This window comes from Dromaius novaehollandiae, chromosome 14 (genome assembly GCF_036370855.1).
Source record: "Dromaius novaehollandiae isolate bDroNov1 chromosome 14, bDroNov1.hap1, whole genome shotgun sequence".
NCBI lineage: Eukaryota > Metazoa > Chordata > Aves > Casuariiformes > Dromaiidae > Dromaius > Dromaius novaehollandiae.
This window is the reverse complement of record NC_088111.1, coordinates 3,320,289-3,348,187: the sequence shown is the minus strand read 5'-3', so window position 1 is coordinate 3,348,187 and position 27,899 is coordinate 3,320,289. Positions and strand designations below refer to the sequence as shown.

The 27,899-nt window shown below is 68.7% G+C and overlaps 1 protein-coding gene across 1 annotated transcript; it reads left to right on the top strand.

Moving 5' to 3' along the window:
- The first annotated feature begins 1,962 nt into the window (after positions 1-1,962).
- On the top strand, positions 1,963-27,530 carry MYO15A (myosin XVA). The gene is made up of 64 exons (XM_064519938.1): positions 1,963-4,862; positions 5,862-5,944; positions 6,182-6,245; positions 6,496-6,605; positions 6,861-6,935; positions 7,408-7,498; positions 7,626-7,631; positions 7,985-8,088; positions 8,778-8,841; positions 8,912-9,025; positions 9,263-9,424; positions 10,107-10,220; positions 10,352-10,410; positions 10,701-10,824; positions 10,999-11,094; positions 11,262-11,393; positions 12,096-12,221; positions 12,458-12,535; positions 12,753-12,907; positions 13,060-13,105; positions 13,203-13,327; positions 13,687-13,804; positions 13,990-14,165; positions 14,234-14,318; positions 14,810-14,863; positions 15,028-15,109; positions 15,195-15,325; positions 16,147-16,242; positions 16,845-17,080; positions 17,155-17,333; positions 17,454-17,526; positions 17,723-17,914; positions 18,028-18,137; positions 18,256-18,344; positions 18,467-18,584; positions 18,693-18,754; positions 18,894-18,954; positions 19,083-19,221; positions 19,343-19,411; positions 19,482-19,603; positions 19,842-19,963; positions 20,054-20,113; positions 20,246-20,321; positions 20,626-20,741; positions 20,821-20,939; positions 21,359-21,500; positions 21,801-21,912; positions 22,148-22,222; positions 22,349-22,554; positions 22,642-22,781; positions 22,892-22,964; positions 23,150-23,222; positions 23,461-23,534; positions 23,632-23,714; positions 23,973-24,103; positions 24,304-24,398; positions 24,707-24,784; positions 24,917-25,013; positions 25,087-25,247; positions 25,358-25,491; positions 25,570-25,703; positions 25,800-25,933; positions 26,470-26,610; positions 26,744-27,530. The coding sequence occupies exons 1-64, from the start codon at positions 2,019-2,021 to the stop codon at positions 26,843-26,845; spliced, it is 9,642 nt and encodes a 3,213-aa protein (XP_064376008.1). The 5' UTR covers positions 1,963-2,018; the 3' UTR covers positions 26,846-27,530.
- The last annotated feature ends 369 nt before the right edge of the window (positions 27,531-27,899 follow it).

Here is a 27,899-nt window from a genome sequence, read left to right as displayed (position 1 = left end):
GGCACGTGCAGACCCGCTCGACAGCCATGCGCGGGCACGCGTAGTGCCCTACACACGTGCACGCGTCCCTTACGGCGTCAGCCCTACACGGGCTCTGCAGTGCACCCACATGCCACACGCACGGGTGCACCCGCCGTTGTGTGTCACCCGTGCAGTCCGCAGGAGCCAGGCCAGCTCGTTTCTCATCACTCCTTCCCGGCAGGACTGAGTGACTCGGTCCCGCTGCAGGTTAGCGGCGTTGGGTTCCTCCTCTGCTGCTCTCCCCCTGCCCGTGACCCCAGTGCGGGGACGGTGTGCGCCTGGGGTCCTGCAAAATTGTCTCGTCTCTCTTGGCGCCTTGGTCCGGCTTTGGGGCATGAAACAGGGTCTTTGTGCTTTGTCCTTCTCCAAATGAAAAGAAAGAGGCAGAGTGCCCCGAGGTGTGGGGAGATCATCGGGTCTGGTTTTGGGTCAGCCACACTCATTTTTTGATGCTCGTGCCCTTATGAAACCGTTAACCGTTAATGTCCCAGTTTCAGAGCTGGTCCCAAAGCCTGAAATGCTTGGGGAAGGATGAGCAAAGCTGCAGTGGCTCCTGGCTGGGATCAGCCTCTGGCAAAGAGTGGCTGGCTATGGCTCAGGGCACTACTCCCAGAGCACGGAGCTGGCCGTGCCCGGGGGCTCAGACCTTGCAGCATCCCGTGGAAAGCCAAGGGGATGCAGGGGCCGGGCCCTGCGCGGCAGGATGCTCCCCGTGGTGCGGGACCCGCTACAGACGTGGCAGAGGCGGTTTCTTGTCTTCCATCTTGCGTCTCCTTTGGAAAAGTCTCCGGACAGAAGTGATGCGACCTTTGCATTATTCATGCCGCCGTGAGCCCAGGAGATATGGTTACAGCCGGCAGCCCAGCTGCCAGCAACTCGGCTGCTCAACTCACGCTGCGGGAGGCAGGAGGCAGCTCCGGGGCCGGGCTGAGCTGCGGGCGCCGGGGCTGGAGTCCCGCCGCCCCGGGGACATGCCACGTGGGGTCCCCCAGCCGGCACCGGGGAGCAGCTGGGGCACCCCGGGCACGAGAGGGCCGCGGCCGGCCGAGGGACACGGGCACGTGCCCCACCGAAACCGGGCGCAGGTAAATACCCCGCCGTGGCAAGCGCCCGGCGCGGGGGCTGTGGGGTCGGGCTGTGCCGGTGGTGGCCGGGCTGCCGCCAATCCCTCACTGCGCGGCAGCGGTGGGAGCACCGGGCCGGGAGCCACCTCGTGCCAGCGCGGGGCATCGCCGCCGTGCGGGGCCTCCCGGGGCTGGGCCGCTGGAGCAGGCGCGAAACCCGGAGCATGAGTGCCCGCCACCGCCAGCATGGGCGGCAAGAAAGGGGAGCCCAAAAAGGATGCCGACGCCAAGGGCAAAGGGGGCAAAGGGAAAGGGAAGGATGCCAAGAAGGGCAAGAAGGAGGTGCTCAGCGAGTTGGAGGAGCCCTCGGACGCGGAGCTGGCCAAGACGGAGGAGAACGAGGAGATCCAAGCGGTGGAGGAAGAGAAGGAAGAGGAGGAGGCACCCGTGGAAGAGCCCAAAAAGGCGAAGGGGAAGGAGAAGAAGGGGGTGCTCAAGGCGGTGGCAGTGAAGAAGCCAGGCCGGGGGAAGAAGGTGCAGCTGGAGCCAGAGGAAGAGGAGGGCGAAAGCAATGCCGCACAGGCGAAGAAGAACCTCAAGGGCACCTCCAAGCTGGTGATGGGGCTGACGGCCGACAACACCAAGAAGAAGAAAGGGGCCAAGAGCGCGGAGGCCACGGGCCAGCCGAAAGTGGCCAGCAAGGCCGGGGCCAGCCCAGCCAAGGAGGAGGACAAGACACCGCAGGCCAGGGTCAAGCGGAGCCTCCGGAGCACCTCCAAGCTCTTCCTCGGCTTCAAGAAGCTGGGCCTGCGGCGGCCCAAGAAGGGGCAGTTCAAAAACACCTCCCGCTTCTTCTGGGGGCTGCAGAAGCACAGCACGAAGAAGAAGAAGAAGAAGAAGAACAAGGCGGTGCTGAAGTCCACCTCCAACCTCATGGTGCGCTTCAAGCAGATCGGGAAGAAGCGGAAGGAGGCAGCAGCCGCCCCGCCGGCGAAGCCGTCCTTCCTGCTGCTGCGCCGGGGCGGGCCGGCCGAGGCGGCTGGCGCGTCCCTCTTCCGCCGGCGCCCGGAAAGGAAATTCAAGCCGCGGGCGCAGGTGCTGAGCAAGGCGGCCGCCGCCACGGGCTGGCTGGCGAGGAAGCTGCTCTCCAAGCGCGGGCGGCTGGTCGGGGGCGGCCGGCCAGCCGACACGGCCTGGCTCTCCCGCATCGGCGCCAGGAAGCTCCCGTTCCCCGCGGAAGACGAGATCCTCAGGCACCGAGCCAACATGAAGCGGCTCCCCAGCGGCGGTGGCGGCGGCGGCGGGCTGCCGGCCCCCGGCACTGTGCGGCGCAGCGAGGAGCGTCCCGGCGTGCCGTCCCGGCGGCCGTCCCGGCGGGGAGCCTCGGAGGAGCCGCTGGCACCGGCGGGGTACTACGGCTGGCCCCAGGAGGAGGGCGGCCCTACGGCATCCTACGGCGCCCGGTGCGGCTACGCCGAGGAGGAGAGCTACGGCACCGCGCCATCTCCCCCCTACCCGGCCCGGTACGGCTTCGAGGAGGCGGCGCTGCCCGATTATGGCGACTACGTGGGCTACGAGGCGGAGGAAGACTACGGCTTTTACGAGGGGGTTTTGGACTACCCGGACGACCCGCTGCCCCACCACTACTGGGAGCCCGAGGATGAGGAGTACGGCCCCTACGGCGCCTACTCCCCCTCCGACCTCTACGATCCTTACGGGAGCGACCTGGACTACGCCGAGGAGCCCGCGGCGCCCTTTGGCTACCCGGGTGACCCGTACGAAGCCTTCGGCGGGCCCGCGGCGGGCGAGGGCGGCTACCTGGAGGACGCCTACCCCGAGCACCGCATCCACTACAGCGAGGGCGGGTGGCCGCCGCACGCCCAGTCCTCCTGCAACCCCTACGCCGCCGCCGCCCTGGACGACATCGCCGAGGCCGAGGAGCCCGAGGAGTGGGAGGAGGAGGAGCGGGACTACCCCTTCGCCATGCTCAGCGCCTCCTCCCTCAAGGGCATGCGGGAGACGCTCTCGGCCCAGCTCTCCCTCAACAGGAAGTTCAGGCTCTTCCCCAGGCCCCAGGTGAAGCTCTTCGGCCGGGACCGCCTGGACGTCGCCCTCCCGCCGTCCCCACACCTGGCCGACGAGGACGACTACGACGAGTACGAGCCGCCGCCGCCGCCGCCATCGCCGCCGGGGCGGCCCGTGGGCAGCCGGCGGGGCGGCGGGGCGCCGGCGCGGGCCTGCGGCAGCCCGCTGGGGCAGTTCCTGCAGCGGTCGCTGTCGCAGCTCCGGCCGGGCCTCGAGCGGCGTGATGGCGGCGCCGCGGAGCCGCCTCAGGGAGCGGGGCCGGCCGAGCCCCCCCGCGGACGCTTCGGCACCAGGCCGGCGGGCGTCGAGAGAGCTGGCTCGGCCCGGCAGCCGCCCGCCCGCCGCCGCGGCTCGGCCTCGGGGGCCGCCGGCAGCCGGAGCGGTCGGGACGCGCCGCTGGCGGACCCAGGCAGGGACGTGTCCCCGCTGGCGGGACCCTGGCGGGAGCCGGCGACCTCACGCCGCCCCTCGCTCCGCAACCCCTTCGCCAACCCCGGCCGCTCCTCGCCGCCGGCCCTCGACCGCCGTGGCAGCGCCCGGAGCGACGGCCCCCCCCCGGGCGCCAGCTTCCGCCGCTTCGGCCCCCCGGGCCCGGCCCCCTCCTCGGTGCCCGCGGTCCCGCCGGCGCGGCGGTCCTCGTTGCGGCGGGGCGGCCCCCCCGGGCCGCCGCTGCCCCACGCCTGGCCCCGGCAGCCCGAGCCCCCCACCAAAGCCGTGAAGCCGCTAGTGCGGACCCCCTTCCTGCAGCCCCTGGGGCGCCCGCCCGGCCCCCCGGCCACGCTGCCTGCCGCCCCGCCACCCGCCCGCCGCCCGCCGCCCCCCAGGCCCTCCTGGGACCGGCCACCCGGCCCCGAGCTGCCCCCCTGGCCGGGGGCCGCCCGGGACCCCCCGCCGCCCAGCCCCGCTCCCGGCACCCCCAAAGCCTTCCTGCAGCGCATCGGGCAGCCCCTCGCCGGCATGGCCCAGCGCCCGCCCCCCGCCAGGCCTGCCGACACGGGGAGCCGCAGCCCGTCCCCGGGCAGGCTGGGGCGTCCGGGGGGGCCCGGCCAGTCCCTGGCGTCCCTGCTGGCGGCGAGCGTGGCCCCTCCATCCCCGCCGCCCACCCGCCGCCGGTCCCTTTCCCCCGCGCCCTCCTCGGTGAGACGCGCGTCCCCGCGGGACGGAAACACCCCCAGGTCGCCGAGCCCCACGGCGGGGCACCGCGTTTGGGCCGACGGCCCGCGCCCCGGGCTCCCGGGCTCCCCCAAAGCCGGACGGAGCCCGCCGACGCGGCGAAGCGCCGCTTTCCCCGGCCCCTGCGGCCGGGCACCGGGCTCCTACCGCCGCGGCATCGGTGCCCCGGAGCCGGCGGAGCCGCTCGAGAGCGAGGCCGCGGCCGGGGAGGACGTGGCGGGGCGCTACGCGGTGGTGACGCCGCAGATCCAGAGGCTGGGCTCGCTGCGGCGGGCGTCCCGCATGTACAAGCAGCACTGGTCCAAGCAGCACGTCGTGCGGGTGCAGGAGATGCCCGACGCCTGGACCGCGGAGCAGGGCTACGCCCGGCGCCCCGCCGAGCGCCTCCGCAGCTGGGCGAGCCCCCGAGGAGCCGACATCGCCCGCTACCTGAGCCAGCGCTCGCCCGCCCGCGCCTGGCGGGACAGGAACCCCTGGGTGGACGGGTACCTGGGCACCAAGCAGCCCTGGCGCAGCAAGGTAACGCCGGGGAAGGACGCGGGAGCATCCCCGGCCGCCGGGTGCGAGGGCTGCAGCGTGCGGGGTGGGGAGCGCGGGCACGCAGGCTTTCCCACCGCATCCCGGATGCCGGCGGGGGTCCTGCCGCAGACACCGCACCGGAGGGGGGGGCGGCGGGCACGGCCCCCCCAGGCGCAGCCGCTGGCGGGGACACTTGACTCTCGCCGGCTGCAGCAAGTATGTAAATGGCGAGACCCGATCTCCGGGGCGGCCGCGCTGCAACAGGAGGAGAGGTGTCGTTAGCCGGGCTGGAGCGGCTGGCGGCGTGCCGGCCCCGGCGGGTATCCGCTTACCTGCCCGCGGGCCTGGCCGGGCGCCAGCGCAGGGGCTCTCGAGGCGCCGTGGCCGGTGGCGGCTCCTGATTTCCTTGGCGTGCAGCTGTGATGCTGCTGGCACCGCGCAGCGCATGGTGTGGGCATGGAGAGCCACCTCCAGCCTCTTTCGTCCGTGCCCTGCCCCGTCCCCAGCTGCCGCTTTGCGGCTTCTTTCCATCATTTCACCCGGATGCAACACTCCCCTATTCACCTCCCTGGGCAAATGCCCCGTTTGCAGCCCCGAAGGGCAGTTTTGGATAAAACGCGTGGGTACTGCAGCAGCAGTGGCCTGGCCATGGAAAGTGGGACGGGACTCTCTGGGAATGGCATTTCCTGGGACTCCCACGGTTGGTGTAAGCCCACATCATGTCTTGTTGGCTTTTTATTCCAGTTTCTAGTGCTGCTTTTCTCCCTAGACACATGATGCTCTTGCTGGACTGGGGGACCCACTCTGGGGTGGTGGGATCCTTGCCTGGGGACTCTATTGCAGTCAGTGGTTATGGGGTTCTCAGTTTGAGGTCAGAAATACTGGTTTTGACATCGTTGCGGTGAAATGCGCAGGAGGCTGTGGAGGGGGCTGGCGGGTGCCCCTGCGGGGCGGGCGGCCGTGCCCTGACAGCGCCCGCGCCGGGCTTGCTTTGTGCAGATGCAGTCCCTCTGCAGCCTGCCCATCGTGCGGTACCAGGAGCAGCAGGAGGAGGACGGGCTGGAGGACATGACCCAGCTGGAGTGAGTCCCTTGGTCCCCCCTTGGCTGCCGGCCGTGACCCAGCTCAGCCGCGGAGGCCACCAGCAGGATGGTGGGAAGGGGCTGGAACCCCCCTGTGGGCACCCACGATGGCTCCTGAGCCCGTGCCAGCCCTGGCTTCCCACCGGCTGGCTGGGGACTGGTGGGGACGTGCTTGGGGACAGCTGAAGCTGCCTGTCCTCCATGGCCCTGTAACATGGCCTCTCTGCTCCATGCCAGGGACCTCCAGGAAGCCGCCGTGCTGAGCAACATCCGGACACGGTTTGAGCGCCAGCTCATCTATGTAAGTGCCCTGCGCACAGGGCTGTGGAGGCTGCAAGGGTGTTGGGGGCCATCATGCCACCACTGGGATGCACAGCATCCCGGGGAGGCTCAGGACGCCTGGGTCCTCATCCTGGTTTGGCACCGCTGGGGCCCTGTCCATGCACTGCTGGGCATGGGGTCCTTGAGGGGGGGGGTCTTGCCAAAAGGAGGAGTATTGCTCGTCAAGCTCCTGCTGCCCAAAATCCTGCCCCTCTTCTCTGCCTCTGCAGACCTACATTGGCAGCATCCTGGTTTCGGTCAATCCCTACCGGCTGTACAACATCTACGGGACGGAGCAGGTGCTGCAGTACGAGGGCAGGGCGCTGGGCGAGAACCCGCCGTGAGTACCAGGGTGCTGGGCACCCCCAAAACGCCCTGTGGGGAGGGGGGCTCCCACAGTGGCCTCAGCTACCACCCTTGGCTTGTCCCCCCAGGTCCTCATAGGAGCCTCTGGGTGGGCTCTGATCCTCCAAGTGCTGCAGCCCCTCCGAGGCCTCTTGGCCGCAGCGCGCTGGAGTGGTTGTCTCCATTCTTGGGTGCCGCTCGGCACTGGTGTTGCCACACCTCACTCTTCGCACCCATTTTTGTCCCGCAGGCACCTCTTCGCGATTGCAAACGTTGCCTACACTAAAATGATGGATGCCAAACACAACCAGTGTATCGTCATCAGGTGAGAGGCAGCTGGGACCCACGCGTGCTTGTCCCCCTGTACACCCCTCTCCTGGCTGGCATCCCTCCGGGCTGCCAAGCTGGTGTCCTTAATTAGCACTGCACTGATTGCCAGTTATGCAGGGCATTGGCACCAGCGTCAGCGTAATTCCCCGCCAGTATGGCCTAGGCGCAGGGTCAATGACGTTGGGGTGGTTTGGGTTGGGTTGGATGCTCTTGGGATGGAGGTGCTTGGAGTGGACGCACTCAGGATGGACACACGAGATGGACACACTTGGGATGGGCACATTTGGGGTGGGTGCATGACTGGGATGGACAGTTTTGAGGCAGGTGCATGATAGGGATGGATGCCCTCAAGGTAGATATACCTGAGCTGGATGCACTCTGGATGGGCATGTTTGGGGTGGGCGCACTCTACAACCCCTCTGCTCACCTGGTGATGTCCCCGGTTGTGTCTCTGCTCCCCGGCTCAGTGGGGAGAGCGGCTCGGGGAAGACAGAAGCCACCAAGCTGATCCTGCGGTACCTGGCAGCTGTCAGTCAGAAACGCAGCACGGCTCAGCAGGTAGCGTGCCTCTGCGCAGCTGGGCACACGCGGCGGGCACGTCCCCGTCCCTGCGTCCTGCCGACGTGCTGCACTCACTTCTCTGCCACTCTCCTTGTCCCCATGCTTCCACTATGGACCATGGCAGATAGAGGTACCCGGGGGGATGCGTGGGCTGGGGCGGTTCGAGGGAGCTGAGTATCGTGGTGGATCACCACCACGTCACCCCGGCTGTGCGGGGACCATGGGTGCGGGAGCCTGCAGCTCTGTGTGTGCGTGCATGGGGTTGTTGGGCCATCCCACGCCTTGCACAGCCCCACAGCATCGCACACCTCGGGGTTTGGTGCCCCTGGCTTGTCTGCTCAGGGCAGGAGGTGGCAGGAAGGGCGGCATGGCTGGGAAGGTGGCGTGGTCCCCCCCACTCCAGGGGCCACCCTGCAGCTGTGGCCTGTTGGGGTGCTCAGACCATGGTTTCATGCCGTGGCTCTCCCCATCCGCCACGGGCAGATCCTGGAGGCGACCCCCTTGCTGGAATCCTTCGGCAATGCCAAAACCGTGAGGAACGACAATTCCAGCAGGTTTGGGAAATTTGTGGAAATCTTTCTGGAAGAGTAAGTAACGCTGATGAACCTCTGTCCATATCCAGCCCTGACCCTCCCATCCTCCCTGTCCTGGGGATGCCACTCTGGCTCACCCCAGGCCAGGACTCCAGCCCCATATTGGGACCCCAGCTCCAGCCCTGGACCCCAGCCTCGGTCCAGGACCCCAGCCCTGGTCCAAGACCCCAGTCCCGGTCCTAGACTGCCCCTCCCTCACCACCCCCTTGGCTCCCAGCATGGCTGGTATGGGACATGCACTTGGGTCTGCCTTTGGGGGTCAAAATGCAGATAGAGGAAACATGATGTTGCACATGCAGCATTTGCTGTCCCTGCCCAAGGCGCTGGTGGGGCTGTGTCCCCCCGCGCTGTGCCCATGCCAGGGCCAGGGGAAGGGACGTGGTCCTGCTCACAGGTGCCCCATCCCTGACCTACCAACAAGCCCCACGGCTTGTCCTGCCCTTGCTTGGCCCCATAAATGCTCAGCTGCCCAGGAGGCACCCAGCACAGGCACCAGGCCCTGCTGGGGTTGCCCAGTTTCACCACAGGTGCAGCAGCTCTAGCTGGGAGCAGGCACAGCTGGGTACCGGGGAGGGGGGGGCTGCAGCCCCTTGTTCCAGGCGAACGGGGCTCGGGCCAGGGAGGGTGGCGATTCCCGGCCATGCCGAGGTTGCCAGTCTGGTCTCCCTGTCTCGTCCCTGCAGCGGCTTGATCTGTGGTGCCATAACCTCGCAGTACCTGCTGGAGAAGTCCCGCGTGGTGTTTCAGGTGGGTAGCGAGCCGGCCCCGGGGCCTGCCCACGCCACCCCCCGCCTCAGCTCGGCCCTCTCCTTCACAGGCCAAAAACGAGCGCAACTACCACATCTTCTACGAGATGCTGGCCGGCCTCCCTGCCCAGCAGCGGCAGAAATACTGCCTCCAGGACGCAGAGACCTATTACTATCTGAACCAGGTGGGTTGCCCCCTCCGGGTGCCTGCATGCCAGATTCAGGGCCGCTGGGGCCAGGACGAAGCCCCTGCAGGTACCGGCAGGCTGGTGGGGAGGATGCTCTGGGAAGAGCTTGGAGCAAGGTGTCCTCGCTCCCGGGCTGGCTCCCCAGCGGACAGAAGCTCGCCGGGGTCCCTGCGGCAGCCAGGGCCAGCCTTGGGCGTGCGTCGTCCTGATGGCACATCCGTGGGGCTCTGCCAGGGCGGCAACTGTGAGATCCCCGGCAAGGATGACACTGAGGATTTCCGGCGGCTGCTCAACACCATGGAGGTCCTGAGCTTCAGCGTTGAGGAGCAGAACAGCATCTTCCGCATCCTGTCCTCCATCCTCCACCTGGGCAACGTCTACTTCGAAAAATATGAGGTACCAGGGAGGGGACGGGGCTGGCACCAGCCCTGGAGTGGGGCAAGGGCAAGAGGGACATCCCGTGCATGGATGTCCTCAGCTGCAGGTGGCTGCTGGTCTGCTGTCACCCCTGGGCTGAGGGTAGCTGGGGAGCAAATGCACCGGCTTCTCTGCCACATCTGGATGTAGCATCCTCAAACCAGCTGTTTTAGCCAGTTCCCAACCTGAGTAAATGGCGTGACTGTTGGGAGGCCTTTCTGCCCAGAGTTTTTTTGGAGGAAGAGGAACACTGAGTCCTCTTGCCTTTTTTCCATGGGAAAATGTTGATCTTGCTCAGATATTTCAGGTTTATAGGGAGGAAAGTCTTTGAATTTTCCGTCACAGAAAACATAGGCAAAATTAAATCAGGAACAGTGTTTTGGCTTGACTTGGGATACAGACAAGTACAGACCCATCATTGTAACTGCAGGAAGGCAATTCAGCCTGGCCCTGCAGGCCAGTATCATCTGCAGGATGGCTCTGTGGCGGGTCACTTCCCAGCTGGTGAAAATTGGCTCGGCTGAACTGGTTGGGCAGCACCATGGGCTGCTCTTCACCGCTGCCGTGTGGCCGTCCCACGCTGGAGGGGCCCCTGGACAGAGCCTTCCCCCCCCACTCCGGGTGGCCGTCACTTCCCACCATGTCATCCTCTGTCCTGCAGACGGACTGCCAGGAGGTTGCGACGGTGGTGAGCGCGACAGAGATCCAGACAGTGGCTGAGCTGCTGCAGATCTCCCCTGAGGGCCTGCAGAAAGCCATCACCTTCAAGGTGACGGTGAGTATGCAGCAGCGTGTGGCGAGTGGCCTTGATGGCTGTAGCCTGGGAGCTCGGCGGGGTTTGGTTCCCATGGACCGCAGCGGGCGCTGCTAAAACCTCCATCACATCATTTGCTTTCCCCAAACCAGGAAACGCTGCGGGAGAAGATCTTTACCCCCCTCACTGTTGAAAGCGCCGTGGATGCCAGGTAAAGGGTTTCTGCTATGGCAGGTCCATGCTATACAACATAATGACGGGATGCCCAGCCCTGAGGACTGCATGGCGGCAAGCCAGGGCTGGGAGAGGGGAGGTCAGGGCTCCTGGCGTGCGGCATGCAGGTGGTTTGCAGGCTGCTCAGCAGTGGGGCTGGGATGGGTCCTGGTGATGGCAGCAAGGACGAGGAACGCGCCACAGGCAGCCCCCGCAGCAGGCAGGGCTCTGACTCCTTGCTGGGAGTTCCTCAAGCCAATGCACTGTTCGTCTCACTCCTGTTCCCAGGGATGCCATTGCCAAGATCCTCTATTCCCTGCTCTTCAGCTGGCTGACGGATCGCATCAACAAGCTGGTGTACCCCAGGCAAGAGGCCCTCTCCATCGCCATCCTGGATATCTACGGGTTTGAGGTGAGCGGGGCCAGCTCCGTCACTCCTTGTGGTCCCCGCAGCCCACCCCTTGGCGTGCATCGTATGCCACCCACTAGCGGCATCTGCAGCTGCAGGGATGGGTTTGGCCTGAATTGAGGCTCCAGGCCTGGCTCCTGCATGGTCTCAGGCACCGTGGCCCCCCATTCTCTGCAGGATCTCAATTTCAACAGCTTTGAGCAGTTGTGCATCAACTACGCCAACGAGTACCTGCAGTTCTTCTTCAACAAGATCATCTTCCAGGAGGAGCAGGTGGGAGTGCAAGCAGTCCCCAGCATCTGGCTGTCCCCAGGCTGACCCTTGGCATGTCCTCAAGAGTTGCTGTGGAGCTGGGGGGTTTGGGGTGTCCAAAAGCCTGTTCCTGGGGTTTGGGGTTTTTGGCTATGTGGCCAGGATCACCAAGCTGGCCCGCCCTGCAGGAGGAGTACCTCCGTGAGCAGATTGAGTGGAAAGAAATTCCTTTCAGCGACAACCAGCCCTGCATCGACCTCATCTCCCAAAAGCCCTACGGCATCCTCCGCATCCTCGATGACCAGAGCTGCTTCCCCCAGGTGAGGTGCTGCCTGACGCGGAGGTGGCAAGGGATATCACCATGCCTGGGGAGTCACCATGCCCAGGTGTCCCCACCTCCCAGGGCTGCTCAGCTCCTGAGCTGTCCTGGCTGAAGTGGGGAGACCCACCAGGTCTCTCCAGGGCTGCACAACCTCCAAGAGGTCCCAGCTCAGTACCCATGGTGTGACTTCTGCCAGACGACCTGCTTTTGCAGGAATTACTGAAAAAATCTCCCAGTTGCCCTCTAAAACAGAGAAAGGTGATTGCACCCTGTCTGCTGATGGGGAAACTGAGGCACAGTGAAGCAGACACCTGTGACCATGCAGCCGCTCAGTGGCAGAACTGAGAGTAGGGGCTGACCCAGGCCCTAGACCTGGCTGATTGCTCTTTCCAGCTTGCAAACCTGGCTGGGGTGAATTTCTCCTCCTTCTCTGTTCACCCCATATTTCCACCTGCTCTGTGCCACACACCTGGCCCGTGGGGTGAGCAGTGTGGGGAGGACAGCAGAAATCTGTCCTCACCAGAGACCTGTCCTCTCCAAGGAGAAATTCTTCACATCACTTGGTGTAGCTGGAGGCACAACATGCTGCCTGCATTCACCCGGATGGGTGTCCCCGTCCCAATGCGTGCACCTCCAGAGCTGCCAACCACCATGAGATGGATCTCAGAGCCTCCACCCTCACACCTGTGTCCGTTCCCAGGCCACAGACCACACCTTCCTCCAGAAGTGTCACTACCACCATGGGACGAACCCGCTGTACACCAAGCCGAAGATGCCGCTGCCGGAGTTCACCATCAAACACTATGCGGGGAAGGTGACCTATCAGGTACGCGATGGCGAGACACTTGGCCCGGGCTCTAGTGAGGGGTTTTAAGGGTGGGCTAGAGAAATTGCTGACATGGCAGTTTATTGGGTTGATCCTGTGCTGGGGGTGAGGGACAGCCCCATGGGTCTGGCTGGGACCCGGGAGCTGCCCCCACCCCGTGGTGCCCTGGCCAGTAGCTTCTTGCCCGCCTTGTCATGCTGATGAGCTCCTAAGCGCTGGGCTCTGCTCTTTGGCAGGTGCACAAGTTTTTGGATAAAAACTATGACCAGGTGCGGCAGGATGTTCTGGAACTGTTCATCAGCAGCAGGACCAAGGTAGGGCCCTGCCCTGGCCATGTGGGTCTCTGCGGCAGTGGTGGGGGGAGGCAGTGGTCTGGGCTAGCCCCCTTTGGTCCCTGCGCACACACCAGCCCGTGGGCACTTCTGATGTCCCTGGGCTTTGCCCATGAGGCTCGTGAAGGTGCTGTGCCCCCAGGAGCTCTGAGCCACCATGGACACCTTGCTCCTTTGTAACTCTTCCCATCCCTCCAAGGTGGTGGCCAACCTCTTCTTCGGACATGCCCAGGTGATGGCCCGGCAGAAGAGTCTGGTGGGGAGAAGCAGCACCAGGACGCGACGCTACAAGGCCCCCACCGTGGCTGCCAGGTTCCAGCAGTCCCTCCTGGACCTGGTGGAGAAGATGGAGAGGTCAGCACGGGCAGGGCAGGCAGGAGCCGGGTTGGGCTGGCAGGCAGGCGGCCAGTGGGGAGGGATGAATCTGGGCCGAGCCGTCCTGTGAGGCAGTGGGGGACACCCTCCCTTCCCACTGCCTTGCCACCGACAGTGTCTCTCCAACGCAGGTGCAACCCCTTCTTCGTGCGCTGCCTCAAGCCCAACAACAAGAAGGTGAGATGCACGGGGCCATGGGGACATCCCACTTGCCCCACACTGGTGCTCTGTGGTCATGGATCGGAGACTCAGCGCCGTTCTCCCTGCCACCCAGGAGCCGGGGCTCTTCGAGGCCGACATCGTCAGCAGCCAGCTCCGCTACTCGGGCATCCTAGAGACCATCCGCATCCGGAAGGAGGGCTTCCCCATCCGCATCCCCTTCCTCGTCTTCATCGACAGGTGCTGCAGCACGGTGCCACGTGCCTGTGGGGGCTGGGGAGATGGAGGGCCCCCAGAGATGGGTTGGGTGCCATCAACCAGAGGATGAAAGACCAAAAAGCTTGCAGGCACCTGGGAGGCAGTGTTTGGCACAGGAGGCTCCCATGAGCCGACGAAAGTGGCAGGGAGCTGGGAACCCCCAGATTTGGTGGAAAAGCCCGGATAAGCTGCTTTTCCGGACATAGAGCCAATCGCATGGAGGGGAAGGTGGAGAGGGCCTGTGCTGATGTCCCCAGACAAGCGCCTGAGGTGGGTGGCCAGAGGTCTCCCTCAGGCCAGGTCTCGCGCGGGCCCCGTAATGGCATCGGGCGCTCACCCAGGTACCGCTGCCTCGTTGACATGTGGTCCAACGTCATTCCCAATGGGACCAACTGCGTGGAGATGCTGAGGAACCTCTGCGCCGTCACCCCCAGCATGTACTATGTCGGCGTGAGCAAGGTACCGTCCCGGCAGCGATGGGTGTTTAAGAAGCCCCCCAGGGTATCAGTGATGCTGAAGGGTCGTGTGTGCCCGTGCACACCTGTGCACTCCAGGAATTGGAGGATGTCTGGGGTGGCCGGGTGGCGGGGGGCTGGCGGTGGGGTGCCAGAGGGATGCCAGGGCTCACGGCATCACTCCCCCAGCTCTTCCTCAAGGAGCAGCTGTACCAGGCGCTGGAGAGCAAGCGGGCCCGTGCCCAGCACCTGGCAGCGCTCACCTTGCAGCGCTACGCCCGCACCTTCTTCATCAAGAGACGCTTCCGCTCCCTGCGCCGCAAGATCGTCCTCCTGCAGAGCCGGGCCCGCGGCTACCTCGCCAGGTAGGGCCCAAGCCGGCGTCGCGGAGGGGCTGGTCGGGGAGCTGGCGGTGATGGGTGCCCTCCCGCAGGCAGCGGTACCGGCGCATGAGGCACACGCTCATCAAGTTCAGGTCACTGGTGCACATCTACGTGAACCGCCGGCGGTACCTCAAGGTGAGCGGGGGCGACCGGGGGCCAGCAGGGCCCGGGGGTGATGGAGATGTCCCTGCTGTGTGCCCGGTGGCAGGTCCGCAGAGGGCATGGGGCTGGCCCTGGTGTCTGCACCCTCCTGAGCCCCCCAAGTCCCCATCCCAGCCACCTCCTGCCTGTGACACCCCATTTGGCACTAGTGAAGCCTTTTTTTGGACAAAACCCCGGTGATGCCAGGAGGAATGCAGGCGTGCTGTGCCCTCCTGCGCACAGCCAAGTGCCCCAGAGAGGTCCCGGCACCCTGAGCGGGGCTGAGCCACCTCCGGCCGGGCCGAGGCACCGGGCTGGCTCCTGCCCAGCAGATTTCCCTGCCGGCGGGCAGGCGAGGAGGCCACGGGGCTGGCATGGCGTGCCACAGGCAGGAGAGGAGGCCACGGGGCTGGCATGGCGTGCCACAGGCAGGAGAGGTGGCCGCGGGGCCAGCGCAGTGCTCAGTGCGGCTGCTCTGCTTGCAGAGGAAGGAGGACGCCCGCCGGCGGGCAGAGGAGGAGAGGGAGAGGATGAAGCAGGTAGGGAGCTGCCGGGCGGGTGAGCGGGTGCGTGCATGCTGATGGGGCGTGTGGGTGTGCAAAGCGTGTGCGGGTGGCATTGGTGCCTGCAGCCCTGGTGCGGGAGGCCGTGATGCCCTTGTCCATGCCGCGCGTCTGCCCATCTCCCTGCGCCTGCCCCGCAGGAGCTGACGAGGAGGGAGGTGGTGGACGTGACGCACCTGGAGATCCCCGCCGAGCTCATGGGGCTGCTGGAGGCCGCGGCAGGTAAGCAGTCCCCGCCGGCACGGTCCGCGGCAGCCCCTGGGCACGGCCGGGCGGCCGCGGGGTTAGAGCTGCCGCTGTGCCGCAGCCGCCGGGCAGGTGAACGCCGGCTGCGTGGTCCTGGTGCCCCCGCCGGCGCTGCAGCCCGACTCCCGGCTCACCCTCCCGCTCGACATCAACAGCTACCCCATGGCCAAGTACGTGCGGGGCCACTTCCAGGTAAGGGAGGTGCCGGCAGCCCTGCCGGAGGGCAGCCGGGCGCCGCCGCCTCCCAGCCCCTTTTTGGGTGTGGGAGATGGGATTTCGGGTAGTGCTCGGTGCCCCAGAGGGCAGCGTGGCCGTGTGATTAGATGCAGGGTCCCCGAGCTCGGCTCCGCTCCCCAAGCCCCACCGCGGCCCGAGCCGGGGCTTGGCCCCAGGTTCGGCCCGGGGATGCCCAGGGGGGCCGGATCCGGGGCGGCTGCGGGCGCTGCGCCGAGCTGGGCCGCGGCCTCCCGCCCTCCCCGTGGGTTCCTGTCGTCTCCAGAGGCCGGGGGGACCCCGCTGAGGTTTTCGGAGTGACGCAAGAGACCGGCCGAGCCCTCCTGGATGCCCGACTCGGGCGGATCTGGAAACGCCTCGGGCGCTGTCACTCCGCGGGGCCGGGAGATCAGGTCGCTTTGCTCCCGGGCCCCCGTCCCTGGCCCAAATCAACACATGGCCGTTTTGCACCCTTCCTCTTCCTCCTCCTCTATTCTGTGCTGCGTTTTCAAGTCCCTGGGATCCCAAATGGCAGGACCAGGGCCAGATCCTGCTCTCAGCCTCGCTGGCATCTCTGGCCCTGCTGGCACAGCCCGAGCCCAGCGCTGACCGCCAGCCCCATCCTGCACCCCTGCCCTTTCGCAGCGCCCTGCTCCAGCCCCAGTCCGGGCTGCAACATGATGCTCAGCGCAGTGGCCCTGACCCTCCCGCGGCCTTGCGCTGCCTCCCCGGGGGCCAGGGCCGGTGGTGGCTGGGTGCTGCGGGCCCCGGGCAGCCACGGGTGCGCGGTGTCGCTGCAGGAGCCGGCCTTCGGGATGCTCACGGCCCCGCTGGCCGCCCCCCTGACCCGGCTGGACGAGGAGCTTTGCCACGAGGCGCTCGGCCTTTTCAAGCTGGTAGGTGGGATGGGGCCTGTCCCCGATGCGCTGGGACACCCCTCCCCTTGTGGCTGTGGTCTCTGTCCCCTCCCTGCCCTCCATCCCCTCCGTCCTATCCATCCCCTCTACTGCACTTTCCCCCACCTCTCCATCCTTCCTTTCCCTCTATCCCTCGGTCCCTGCATCTCCTGCAGGCCCTGCATCTCCTGCATCCCCTGAGCCTCCTGCATCCCCTCCAGCTCTCCTTTCCCCCTATCCCTCCATCCCCTCCATCTCTTCATCGCTTCATCCCCCTCCATCGCCTTCATCCCCCTCCATCGCCTTCGTCCCCTCCATCGCCTTCGTCCCCTCCATCCCCTCCCCCTCTCCCCATCCCCCCATCCCCTCTATCCCCTCCATCCCCCCATCCCTCCATGCCTCCATCCCCTCCCGTGGGGAGCTCTGTTCCTCCTTCGGGTTCACCCCGGGCCATCCTTCCTCAGTCGGGCACGGTGATCCCGGTCTTCACTCCATCCATGCCCTGGGGGTGGAGGAGCAGGAGGAAGAGGAGCCGGGGTGGGAGGAAGGGCCGGGGGCAGCGGTGCCGCCGTGCCGCTCTGCCCTCCCTCTCCCCGCGGCAGATCCTGCGCTTCATGGGCGACCCGGGGCTGGGCGGCCCGCAGGAGACCCTCTTCGGCAACTACATCGTGCAGAAGGGGCTGGCGGCGCCGGGGCTGCGGGACGAGATCCTGGCGCAAGCCGCCAACCAGGTCTGGCGCAACACCAACGTCAACAACGAGGAGCGGGGCTGGCTGCTGCTGGCCGCCTGCCTCAGCGCCTTCCCCCCCTCCGCCGCCTTCGACAAGTACCTGCTCAAGTGAGCCGGGGCCGGGACGCTGCCCGGGGGCGCGGGGTGCCTCGGGACCCCCCAGCACCCTCCCTTCCCCGCAGGTTCGTCTCCGACTACGCCTTCGCCGGCTACAAGCCGGTGTGCCAGCGGAAGCTGATGCAAGCCATGGCGCGGTCGCAGCTGGGCGCCGCGGCGGCTCGCGCCTACCCGCCCTCGCTGCTCGAGTGGACGGCCATCAGGCAGCAAGCCAGCATGGCCCTCGACGTCCACTGCTTCAACGGTGCGGGGCCCGCGGGCGCCGGCGCGGGGCCGAACGGGGCGGGCGGCTGCGGAGGGGCGCCCGGAGGGGGTCAGCACGGGGGGACCCGTCGGGCTCTGCTCACCGCCGGTCTCTCCGCAGGCGACCGGTTCTCCTGCCCCGTCCATTCCTGGAGCACTGGCGAGGATGTGGCAGGGGACGTCCTAAAGCACAGGTACCCGCCGGCTCAACGCCCTCCTCTGCCCGGGCGCAGCATCCCCAGGGACCATTTTGGGGTGATGCTGGGGCCCCGCGCAGCCGGGCACGGTGGGAGCCGTGACGCCCGGTGGGCCATGGGCAGCCGGCATGGCCGTGGTGGGCACGGTGTCCCCACGGAGTCACCACCGTGCCCAGCGCCCCGCTTTCGGCAGGGGGCTGGCGGAGGGCTGGCGCGGCTGGTCCGTGTCCATGAAGGAGGGCGCCCAGTGGGCTGAGCTCGCCGGCCACGACTACGTGCTGGACCTCGTCTCCGACCTCGAGCTGCTCCAGGGCTTCCCCAAGCAGAAGTCGTACTTCCTCATCGCCTGGGAGGGAGCGGAGAGCCGCGGCGGGGCCGGCCGCGCGTAGGTACCGGGCAGGGACGGGCTCCCGGCGCCGGCGGTGCCGAGCCACGCGCCGCGGGGCAACACGGGTGCGATCGGAGCCGGGATGCGCAGCCAAACCCCCCTCTCCGCAGGGTGCTGGGACACGGCTTGGACTTGGATGAGGTCCCTCCTCCTCCGGCCGTGAAAGCCCCCACGCTGCCGTCCCTGGCGGCGGCGGCCGCCGAGGCGTACCCGGCTCACGGTAGGGCATCGCCCCCGGCACGCTCCCGCCCCGGCCCCGGAGCTGCTCGTGGGGCTGTTTCGGATGCTGTGCCCCGCGGCCCCCCGGCCGGGCTCACCCCGTCCTCCGCTCCGAGCAGACGCGGACTTCGGCGAGCCGCGAACCCAGAAGGGTTTGGACCGCTACCTGGACAGCCTCTTCGACCCGGTGCTCTCCTACGGCAACGGGGTGAGATGGGCATCCCCCGGCCGAGGCCGGCGGGCTGCGCTCTGCCTCGGTTTCCCCACACGTGCGGGCACACGGGGTGCTCCTGGCCGGGCCCCCCGGCCCTCCTGACGCCCGGTCCCCAGGAGCTGGAGAAGCCGACCGCTGTCTCGCAGCGGATGAAGGGAGGAGGCGGTGTAGGCGGCGGGGCTGGCAGCGGCGACGCCGAGCGAAGCGGACCCGCCGAGCCGTGCCAGCCGAGGGGTGAGCGCCCTGGGCGCCCTGGCATGGTGGAGCCTGCCCTCCGCCGTGCCTCGGTTTCCCCAGCTGCTCCCCTCGCCCTGGGCCAGCTCTGCCCCTTTGCCTTCGCAGGTGCGGAGCCAGCCCCGTCCCCCCAGCGCCGGGCAGACGCCAACCAGCCGCCTGGGCCCCCGGTCAGTGGGGCAGAGCCGGGGGGGGGGTCAGATCCTGCCCTGCCCCACTGCGGGGCAGCTGCTCCCCAGGGACAGGGGGGCTGGCAGCAGTGGGGCAGGGGCAAGCAGAGCAGGGCTCATGGCACGGTTGTCCCCGCAGGGGAGAGCAGCAGACGGGACGCCAGCCCTGCCGCAGCCCCGGCCCTACGTGCAGAAAGCCGGTAAGGCATCTCAGTGCGCCGTGGGGCAGCCGTGGGGTCCGGGTCCCCCCGGGATGCCTGAGCAAGCGGCGCCGGCCGAGGGGCCACGTGCCGCCGGCTCGTCTCAGCCGCGGCGCTTCGGTCCCCAGCGCCCGCCGGCCGGCGCTGGCCCGGCGAGCTGGTGCGTCACTCGCGGCTCAACTCGGAGCACTTCCCGCGGCCCACGCAGAACATCCGCAACATCATCCGGCAGTGCCAGCCGGCGGCACGCGGCCCCGCACCTGGCAGGTACCCCGGCCCCGGGCGCCTGTCCAGCCCCATCGCCCACCAGCCCTGTGCCGTGGGGCGCCGGCAGTGCCGTGGGCGCCAGCGATGCCGCGGGGTGCCGTCTCCGCAGGAGGGAAGGCAGCAAGCTCTTCGGGAAGAAGCTGGACCCCCACGAGGAAGCCATGCAGATCCTGAAGGGGCAGCTCTCGGCGCCCGCGGTAGGGATGCGGCCGCCCCCGCGGCCCCCGGCCGGGCTCGGGGCGAGCGGCTGGCCCTGAGAGCAGCCCGCGCTCTGCCTCGCAGGGGCCCAGGGAGGCGGTGGCTGCGGTGAAGCCGGTCACCAGCGCCGAGTACCAGCTGCGAGAGCCGGCAGGGCATCCTCCATCCACCGCCAGGCCCCCAGGTATCGTGGGCAGAGCTGCGGTGCGGCGGGGTCCCGGGGCACAGCATCGCCTCGCCCTCCCTGGTGGCACCGGGCACGGAGCCGGTGACGCCTGATCCCCTGCAGCATCCTCGTGGCACAACCGCTGCGCCCCGTTCAAAGCTCCGCGTCGGGCCGCCGTGCCTCGGTTTCCCCCGGCAGAGAGGGGCTGCCGGTGCTCCCGCCCCAGGGTGGTGCGAGGGCTTTTTTTCCCTTGCAGTCGCCGTGTGCCGGGAGCTGCCGTCCGAGGCGCAGCAGGTCCAGACCCAGCTCCACCGGAGCTGCAGCCAGGACTTCTACACCTACCGCAACGTGCCGTGGAAAATATACATCCGCAAAGAGGTGCCGGGGCCGGGGCCGGGCTGCCGCTCCCGGAGCGCGAGGCTCTGCCCCCGGCTCGGCGAGGCGAGCTAGCCATGCTCCTCTTTGCAGGTTTTCTACCCCAAGGACAACTTCAACGACCCGCTGCTGCTGGATCTCATCTTCCGGCAGGTGAGATGCCGAACCCCCCGGTCCTCTCCCACCAGGGCGAAAGCTAACGCACCGCTGGGGAAGAGGGGGGCGGAGGGGCCGCAGCTCCGCTCCACGCAGCACGGCCCTGCCGCTCCTAACCCCTTCTCCCAGATCTTCAGCGACACGCTCTCCGACACCTGCGTCCGGCTCAGCCAGGAGGAGCGGCTCCGCATGAAATCCCTCTTCGGTAACCCTCGCCCACCGCTGCTGCCGCGTCCCATGGGTGCCGGGGAGGGGGCTTGGAGCCGGGGCAGTGTGGACCTGGCCGTGCTGGTGCCTGTCCTCACCTCCTGGGTAGCCAAAAACCTGCCCTGCTTAAGCCAGGGTGGCTTTGCCTCTGAGTACAATGAGCCCTTTTATCATCTACAAAGTCACGAGTTCTGCCGGGTCTCAGCTGGGCTTGCTGCATCAGTGGGCGTCCAGCTCCCCGCCAGCCCCGGCTCCGTCCGGCGGGAGGGAACGCGCTCACTGGGGGATATTTCTCCCCGCAGCGGACAACAAGCTGGATTCCTTCAGCCCCGTGGCCACCGAGGGCGTCAAGAAGGAGATCATCGCCGCGGCCCGCGACGGCTGCGAGGTGTATTTCTCGCGCCTCTTCCCCGCCACGGTGAGGGCCAGCCTGCGGGGTGGGACGGCGCGGCAGCAGTGGCACCGTGCCCCGGCCAACACGCTCTGCCGTCCCGCAGGGCAGCGTCGGGACCGGCGTGCAGATCCTGGCCGTGTCCCATGCCGGCATCAAGCTGCTGCGGCTGGTGAAGGGCACCAACGTGCCCGGGGAGCAGCTGCGGGTGCTGCGGGGCTACAGGTAGGGACGGACGCAGCCTCCCGGGGCGCCGCGGCTCTTCCCCGGGGAACGGCAGGGTGGGGGACTGGAGTAATTGCTCTACCAGCTTCAGTAGACACGGAGATGGTTTTTCTGCCAAGCTGGTGGGGGGAACCTCCTGGCAAGGCTGCCCTTGGCACCGTGCACTCATCCTGCTGGGGCTACGGCCCCGCGGGTGTGCAAGGTACTGCGCGCAGCCTGGAGCGCTGGGGGATTAATTGCCGGTTGCATCCTGCCCTCTGCTCTGTTCTGGGGTCCCCCAAACCTGGGTGAAGGTGCCAGGCCACCTCGGTGCCCACCCTGCCCGGATCTGCAGGGTGGGCTCGCTCTGGGCTCTGCGGCGCGGCTCTCGGGGCGGGCCGGGTGCCGGGGTGCGTAACCCTCGCCTCGCCCTGCCCCAGCTACGCCGACGTCCTCTTCGTGACCACCCCGTCCAGGAACATGCTGGAGTTCAACCTGAGCAGCGAGAAGCTCATCCTCTTCTCCCCAAAGGCGCCCCAGGTCAAGGCCATGGTGGACCACTTCATCACGGAGCTCAGGAAGGTGGGAGAGCCCCGGGGCCAGGTCGCAGCTCAGGGCACATCCCGGGGGCTGGGCCCTGCACCCAGCCTATGTTCGCGGGCTGGGGTGGGCAGCGGAGGATGTCCTGCGAACGGGACCGTGCCTGGGGCCAGCAGGGTTTGGTGGCACCCCGGCGTAGTGTGGCCGTGGGTGGTTGGACCCCCCATGCTGCATGGTGTGCATGCACATGTGTGCATGTGTGTGCGTGCTTCTACACGTGTATGTATGCTTCTACACGCGTGTGCATGCGTGTGTACACACACCAGCCCTCCCTGTGCCCAGGACTCCCAGTACGTGGTGGCCGTGAGGAACTACAGCCCAGAGGACAGGGGCCAGCTGAGCTTCCACAAAGGGGACATCATCCACCTGCAGCCGCTGGAGCGCCCCGAGAGAGGTGAGCAGCCCCCGGGGGGGGGGAGGGGGGTGACGCTCTTCCCACCCGCTCCGGCACCCGTTCCCCGGCACCCTGCCGCGGGGAGCTCACCGGTTTGGCCGGGAGCCCAGGAGGATCCCCCTCCTTCCAGCTTTGGGGCGGCAGGACTGTCACCCTCGCCAGCCCCGGTGCTGGGGGCAGAGGCGGCCGTGCCTCGGGCTCGCTCCCGGGACACGCTGCTCCTGTCCCCCCCCAGACCACTACTACGGCTGCGTGGTCCGCAAGAAGGTGATGTACCTGGAGGAGCTGAAGACGGGCACCCAGGACTTCGGTGGGTGGCTCTGCAGCACCGTGCCGTCCCCGTGCGTGGGGCAGGGCAGGAGGCAGCGGGGCAGAGGGGGCTAACCGACGGCAGCTGCCGGCCCGGGGCTGCCCCTCACCCGGCTGCCCGGCGCAGGCTGGAAGTTCGGGGCCATCCACGGCAGGTCGGGGCTCTTCCCGGCCGAGTACGTCCAGCCCGTCGCCGCCCCCGACTTCGTCCACTTGCCAGCGGACAGGAAAGAGGAGCCCAGGGACAAGCAGGGCAAGGTGGCAGCCTCGGCGGCCGTGGCCGTGGCCGTGGCCTCCGCCGCCGTGGCCTGGGAGCTGGACCGCAAAACGGAGGTGGGCGCTGCCGCGGGGGCCGTCACCCCGCACGGTGCCGGCCGCGGCCGTGCTGGGTGCTCACGGCCCCCTCGTCCCTCTCTGCAGGCGTCCCCCGCCGGCACCGGCTCTGCCGAGGGCCCGGAGGGAGACGGCGAGCATCCCGGGGACGGTGTCCCATCGTCGGGGACCTCCCCCATGCTGGGCTTCGCCCGGCGGTATTTCCGAGCGGCGCGGCGCGGGCAGACGTGAGTGCCCGGCGGGGCGGCGGGGATGCCCGGTGGACGATCCCCGGGGTGGGGTGGGGACGTCGGGCCAGCCCCCCGCTCCCCTCGCCCCTCTCTGGCATCTCTCCTAGGGACTGCTGCGGGGAGAAGGCCGGGCGGACCGGGGAGCCGCCGGATGGGATGGAGATGCTGAAGTTCACCAAGGTACCGGGGGAGACGGGGCAGTGCCGTGCCACACCAGGCTCCTCGCGCCGCCCCTCGCCCCGAGTGGCTGTGCTGTCACCCCGGGTCCCCCTGAGGTCCCGGCATCCTGGGGACGTCTCCGGACCCCCGGCTCGTCCCTCTGGCTGCTCCTGGCCGCTGACCCTCGCCCCCACTGCCGCCCCCAGACCCCCATCCAGGAGTCGCTCATCGAATTCACCGACAGCGGCGTCAGCAAACTGGCCGCCGAGGCTTTCCAAGGTAGGCGCACCGCGGCACGGGGTGTCCGGCGCCCTGGTCCCCCATCCCCCAGGGCCCTCCCGGACCCCCGTCCTCGGAGCGGGGTCTGGAGCAGGACCCAGATGGGAGATGGGGTAGCCGGAGGGTTTGTAGCTCCTTGTTGCCCCGTGCGCGATGGTTCGGGGAGTTTCGGGACGTTTCCCACCCGAAGGGAGGGGATGGGGGGAAGCGCATCACCGCGTGGCTTCCTCGTCTGCAGCCGTGATGAAGTTCATGGGCGACTACCCTCTGAGGGGACAGACGGAGCTGGACGCCGTCTGCACCATCCTCAAGGTAAGGGGTCAGGGCCGGGAGCCCAGGGAGGGGGTGGCAGCGGGGGGGGCCATGGGGACGTCCCCAGCCGCGGTCCGAGCCTGCGCCTCTCCCCCAGCTGTGCGCGGAGCACGAGGTCCTGCGGGACGAGGTGTATTGCCAGATCGTCAAGCAGATCACGGACAACACCAGCTCCAAGACGTGAGTCCCGGTGCCACCTGGCCCCGGGCTGGGACGGCAGATGGAGGCTGGCACCGGGGACACTTGTGTCCCCAGCCAGGCCGAGCCACCCCAGCGTGCCGGGAGACCCAGGGGACGGACTGGGCACCTCCATCCTTGCAGCCTGCGCCCCCCGGGCCGTGGCTTGGGGGCTGCGCTGGCCCCTGGGGCTGCGGGTGCTGCCGGCCGCCGCGGGCACCCTGGCTCTCCCCGGGGCTCAGCCCGGCTCCTCCCCTGCAGCGACAGCTGCCAGAAGGGCTGGAGGCTGCTCTACATCCTCGCCGCCTACTACAAGTGCTCCGAGGTGCTCAGGCCCTTCCTCCTGGCCTTCCTGCAGGACGCCGGCGGGCGCCCGGCGCTGCCCTTCCAGGGTAGGGGCTGTGCACTCGCCAGCGCCCCGGGTGCACGGCGGGGGGGAAAAGCCACCCTGGGGTGTCCCAGGCTCTGGAGATGCTTTAGCGGAGCTGGGAAGAGCGAACGTCGCGGCTCAGCCCCGGCGGCTGTCCCTGCCCGCCGGCACGCCGCCCACCGCCGGCGCCGCCGCCTTCACGCCGAGCCCTGTCTCCCGCAGGCATCTCCAAAGCCTGCGAGCAAAACCTGCGGAAAACCCTGCAGTTCGGCGGCCGGAGCCTCTTCCCCAGCAGCATGGAGCTCAAGGCCATGGTGGTGAGCCGGGGCGCGGGCAGGGCCGATGCCAGCTCGGGGCCACTCCGTGGGCTCGGGATCCCGCCGGGGGCTGAGCTGCAGCCCCTCGCCGGCACAGGGACCCCGGCCCTTGGCGTGGGCTCCTCTCCGGGGGGATAACTCCGGGGGGATAAATCATCCCCCGGCTCGGGCGGGCTGTCCCCCGGCTGCAGCGTGGGCTGGGGGCTCAGTGGGGCGCTTTGGGGGTGGCCTGAGCTTTCGGGGGGCCCCAGCTGGGACCCCGCTCGGTGCCCACGGGGAGGGAGGTGCTGACGTGCCGCCCCGCGCAGGCCGGACGCAGCGCCAAGCGCCAGCTCTTCCTCCTGCCCGGCGGCATCGAGAGGCACCTCAAGATCAAGACGTGCTCGGTGAGTTGGAGGGAGCCGGGGGCGACCCGGGAGGGGGGAGACCGGCCATGGGACCCGGCGTCAGCGCCGAGCGCGGCCCGGGGGCAGGACGCCGGCCGGAGCCCCGTGCCAGCCGCCCGTCCCCGCGCCCAGGTGGCTCTGGAGGTGATAGAGGAGCTGTGCTCCGAGATGGGGCTGCAGCGCCCCGAGGCCTTCGACGAGTACATCATCTTCGTGGTCACCGAGAGAGGTGAGGGGCCAGCGGGGAGGCCGGGGCGGGCGCCGAGCCGGGCCGCCGCGCTAAGGCTCCCGGGGCCGCGCAGGGCAGGGCGTCCGGCCGCTCACGCGCCGGGAGTACATCCTGGACGTGGCCACCGAGACGGAGCGCCTCGACGCCGGCTACACGTTCTGGTGCCGCCGCGCGGTCTGGAGCCAGCCCCTCAAGTTCGACAACGAGCTCTACGTCACCGTGCACTACAACCAGGTACCGCCGCGCCGGGGGCTGCCGGGCCGCGGTGTCCCCCGCCGGGCCGCCCCCCCCCCGCCCCACGCGGGCTCCCAGCCCGCTGCCGGCCCCGCGCTCTCTGCCCCCAGGTCCTCCCCGACTATCTCAAGGGGCTCTTCAACGTCCTGCCGCCCGCCAGGGCCGGGGAGCAGCACTTCCAGCAAGCGGCCAAGCTGGCCGCGCTGCAGCACCGCGCCAAGGACGGCCGCTGCCCGCCCACCGCGTAGGTGCCAGCGCCGCGGGGGCAGCCCGGCGGGGCGGCCGGCCCGTGGCCGGGGCCCTGACCTCCCTCTCCCCGCAGGCGGGAGGTGCAGGACTACGTCCCGCCGCAACTCTTCCGCCTGCTGAAGGCCCAATCCTGGCTGCACATGGTGACCCAGCACATGCAGCAAGCCCAGGCGCTCAGCGCCCACCAGGCCAGGGCGCAGTTCCTGGGTGAGCGAGGTGATGGGGTGTGTGAGCCCCCCCGGCACGGGCAGGGGCCGGGGGCCAGCCGGCAGCGTGCTGAGCGCCCTCTCGTCCGCCCCGCAGGGCTGCTGAGCGCCTACCCCATGTTCGGCTCCTCCTTCTTCTACATCCAGAGCTGCAGCAACAACACCATCGTCTCGCCCTGCATCCTGGCCGTCAACCAGAACGGCCTCAACTTCCTCAGCAAGGAGACCCACGTAGGTGTGGGGCGGGGGGGGGGGCCGCGGGGGGTCCTGCAGCCTGGCCAGGGACACCCAGCAGGCCTGGTCCGGGCTGCATGCAATGCACACAGCAGCGTGCGATGCAACCGGGAGCATGCAACCCAACCGGGAGCATGCAACACAACTGGGAGCATGCAATGCAACGGGGAGCATGCAGTGCAACCAGGAGCATGCGATGCAACTGGGAGAATGCGATGCACCCGGCAGCATGCAATGCAACTGGCAGCGTGCAATGTAACTGGCAGCGTGCAATGTAACTGCACGGTTGGTCTCCCTCTCCCAACCCAGCAGGTTTCCTGGATTTGGCCCCAGCAGGCCAGAGGGCTTTGCCAGCATGTGGCCTTGTCCACCCTGGGAGGCAACGCCCCGAAATAGCAGCTCCCGCCTGTCCCCGCTTTACTCCCTTGCCCCCTCCTGCGGGATGCGCGGGGTTCCCGGCACCCCGCGTGGGTCCGGGGGAGCGGCGGCGGGTGCCGGCAGCGCGAGTGCCACCCTGCCCGCCTCCCCCCCAGGAGCCCATCGCCAAGTTCTCCCTGAAGGAGATCCAGTCGACGCGGACGCAGCGGCCCACGGCCGGCTCCAGCTCCCCTTACGTGGAGATCGCACTGGGCGACCTGCTCTCGCAGGGCATCACCCAGCTGCAGCTGGAGCAGGTACCGGCACGGGCACGGCACCCAGCGTGGCCCCCGCACCGCGGCCGGGGGGCGATGCCCGGGTCGCTTGGGGGGGTGGGCTGCATTTTGGGGCGGAGGCGGCCCCGGCGAGCGTCCCCCCGTCGCCCCGCAGGGCCTGGAGCTGTGCCGCGTGATCGCCACGCACATGGAGAGCCTGCTCTGCGCCCGGGAGAAGAGGCTCACGCTGCCGCCCAGCGAGATCACGCTGCTCTGAGCCCCCCGTCGCCCGCGCCGTGCCGCCGGGACCGCGCTCCGCGGCTGCGCCGGCGCCCAGGACGGGCTCCCGGGGGACTGCAAACGCCTTATTTATTTTTAACAACGGCCCACGGACATGCCGGGGGAGCGCTGCCCAGAACTGCCTGCGCGGAGTCGGTTATTTCATTAGTGACTTATTAACCGCTCCTCTCCGGACCGGCGTCCCCTGCGCGCTGCCCGCGCCCCTCGCCCTCCGCTCGCCGGCCATCGCGCCCACGTCTTTACACGCGGCCTGGGCGGGTCGGGCCCGCGGCGGGGGCGCGGGTTTTGCGCCGCATCCCGTGTGCGCTGCCGCTCGGAGATGGCCTCCTTCACCGGCGCGGGATTAAAATGTCCTCCGCACTCAGCGAGCTGCCTCCAGGTCGAGCCGCGGCCTCCGCGGGCGCTCGCCGCGCAGCCCCGGGGTGGAGGAGCCTGTGGCGGTGGCTCCCTCCGCGCCCGGAGCCCCTCCGGGATGGTCAGCCCGGATGTGTCCCCAGACGGGCTGTGCCCTGAGTGCCCCTGGGTGTCCCCGGTCCCCTCGGGTGTCCCTGGGCTGGTGGTGGCCTGGGTGTCCCTGGTTCCCCCAGGTGTCCCCGGGCCGGTGGTGCCCAGGTGTCCCCAGTTCCCTCTGGGTGTCCCCAGTCCTCCCTGGGTCATCCCGGTCCCCCCCTGGATCCCCCCGGGTGCCCCTGGTCCCCCCCGTCCCCCCGGGTGTCCCCGGTCCCCCCCGGTCCTCCCGGGTGTCCCCAAGCCAGCGGTGCCTGGGTGTCCCCAGTTCCCTCTGCGTGTCCCCAGTCCCCCCTGGATCCCCCTGGTGTCCCCGCCCCCCCCGGCCGCCAGGGGGCGAGCGCGCCCCCGAGCGCCCCCCCCCCCGCCCTTTCCCCGCAGGCAGCGCGGCGGCCACCCCACCCCGTCCGCGCGCCGCGCGAGCCGCCGGGGCCGCGAGGCCCCCGCGCCGCCTCCGACCGGCCAATCAGCCGCCGGCTGGGACCGCTCGCTCCCGCCCACCGGGCCGGCGCGGCCAATCAGCG

What these genes read in the sequence shown, in the direction of transcription:
- MYO15A (XM_064519938.1), top strand. Translation starts at nt 2,019, where the DNA reads ATGGTGCGCTTCAAGCAGATCGGGAAGAAGCGGAAGGAGGCAGCAGCC. An exon ending in GTGGAAATCTTTCTGGAAGA is followed by an intron (nt 8,089 to 8,777) that starts GTAAGTAACGCT and finishes TCGTCCCTGCAG; the next exon opens with CGGCTTGATCTGTGGTGCCA. An exon ending in GGCCGCTGCCCGCCCACCGC is followed by an intron (nt 25,492 to 25,569) that starts GTAGGTGCCAGC and finishes CTCTCCCCGCAG; the next exon opens with GCGGGAGGTGCAGGACTACG.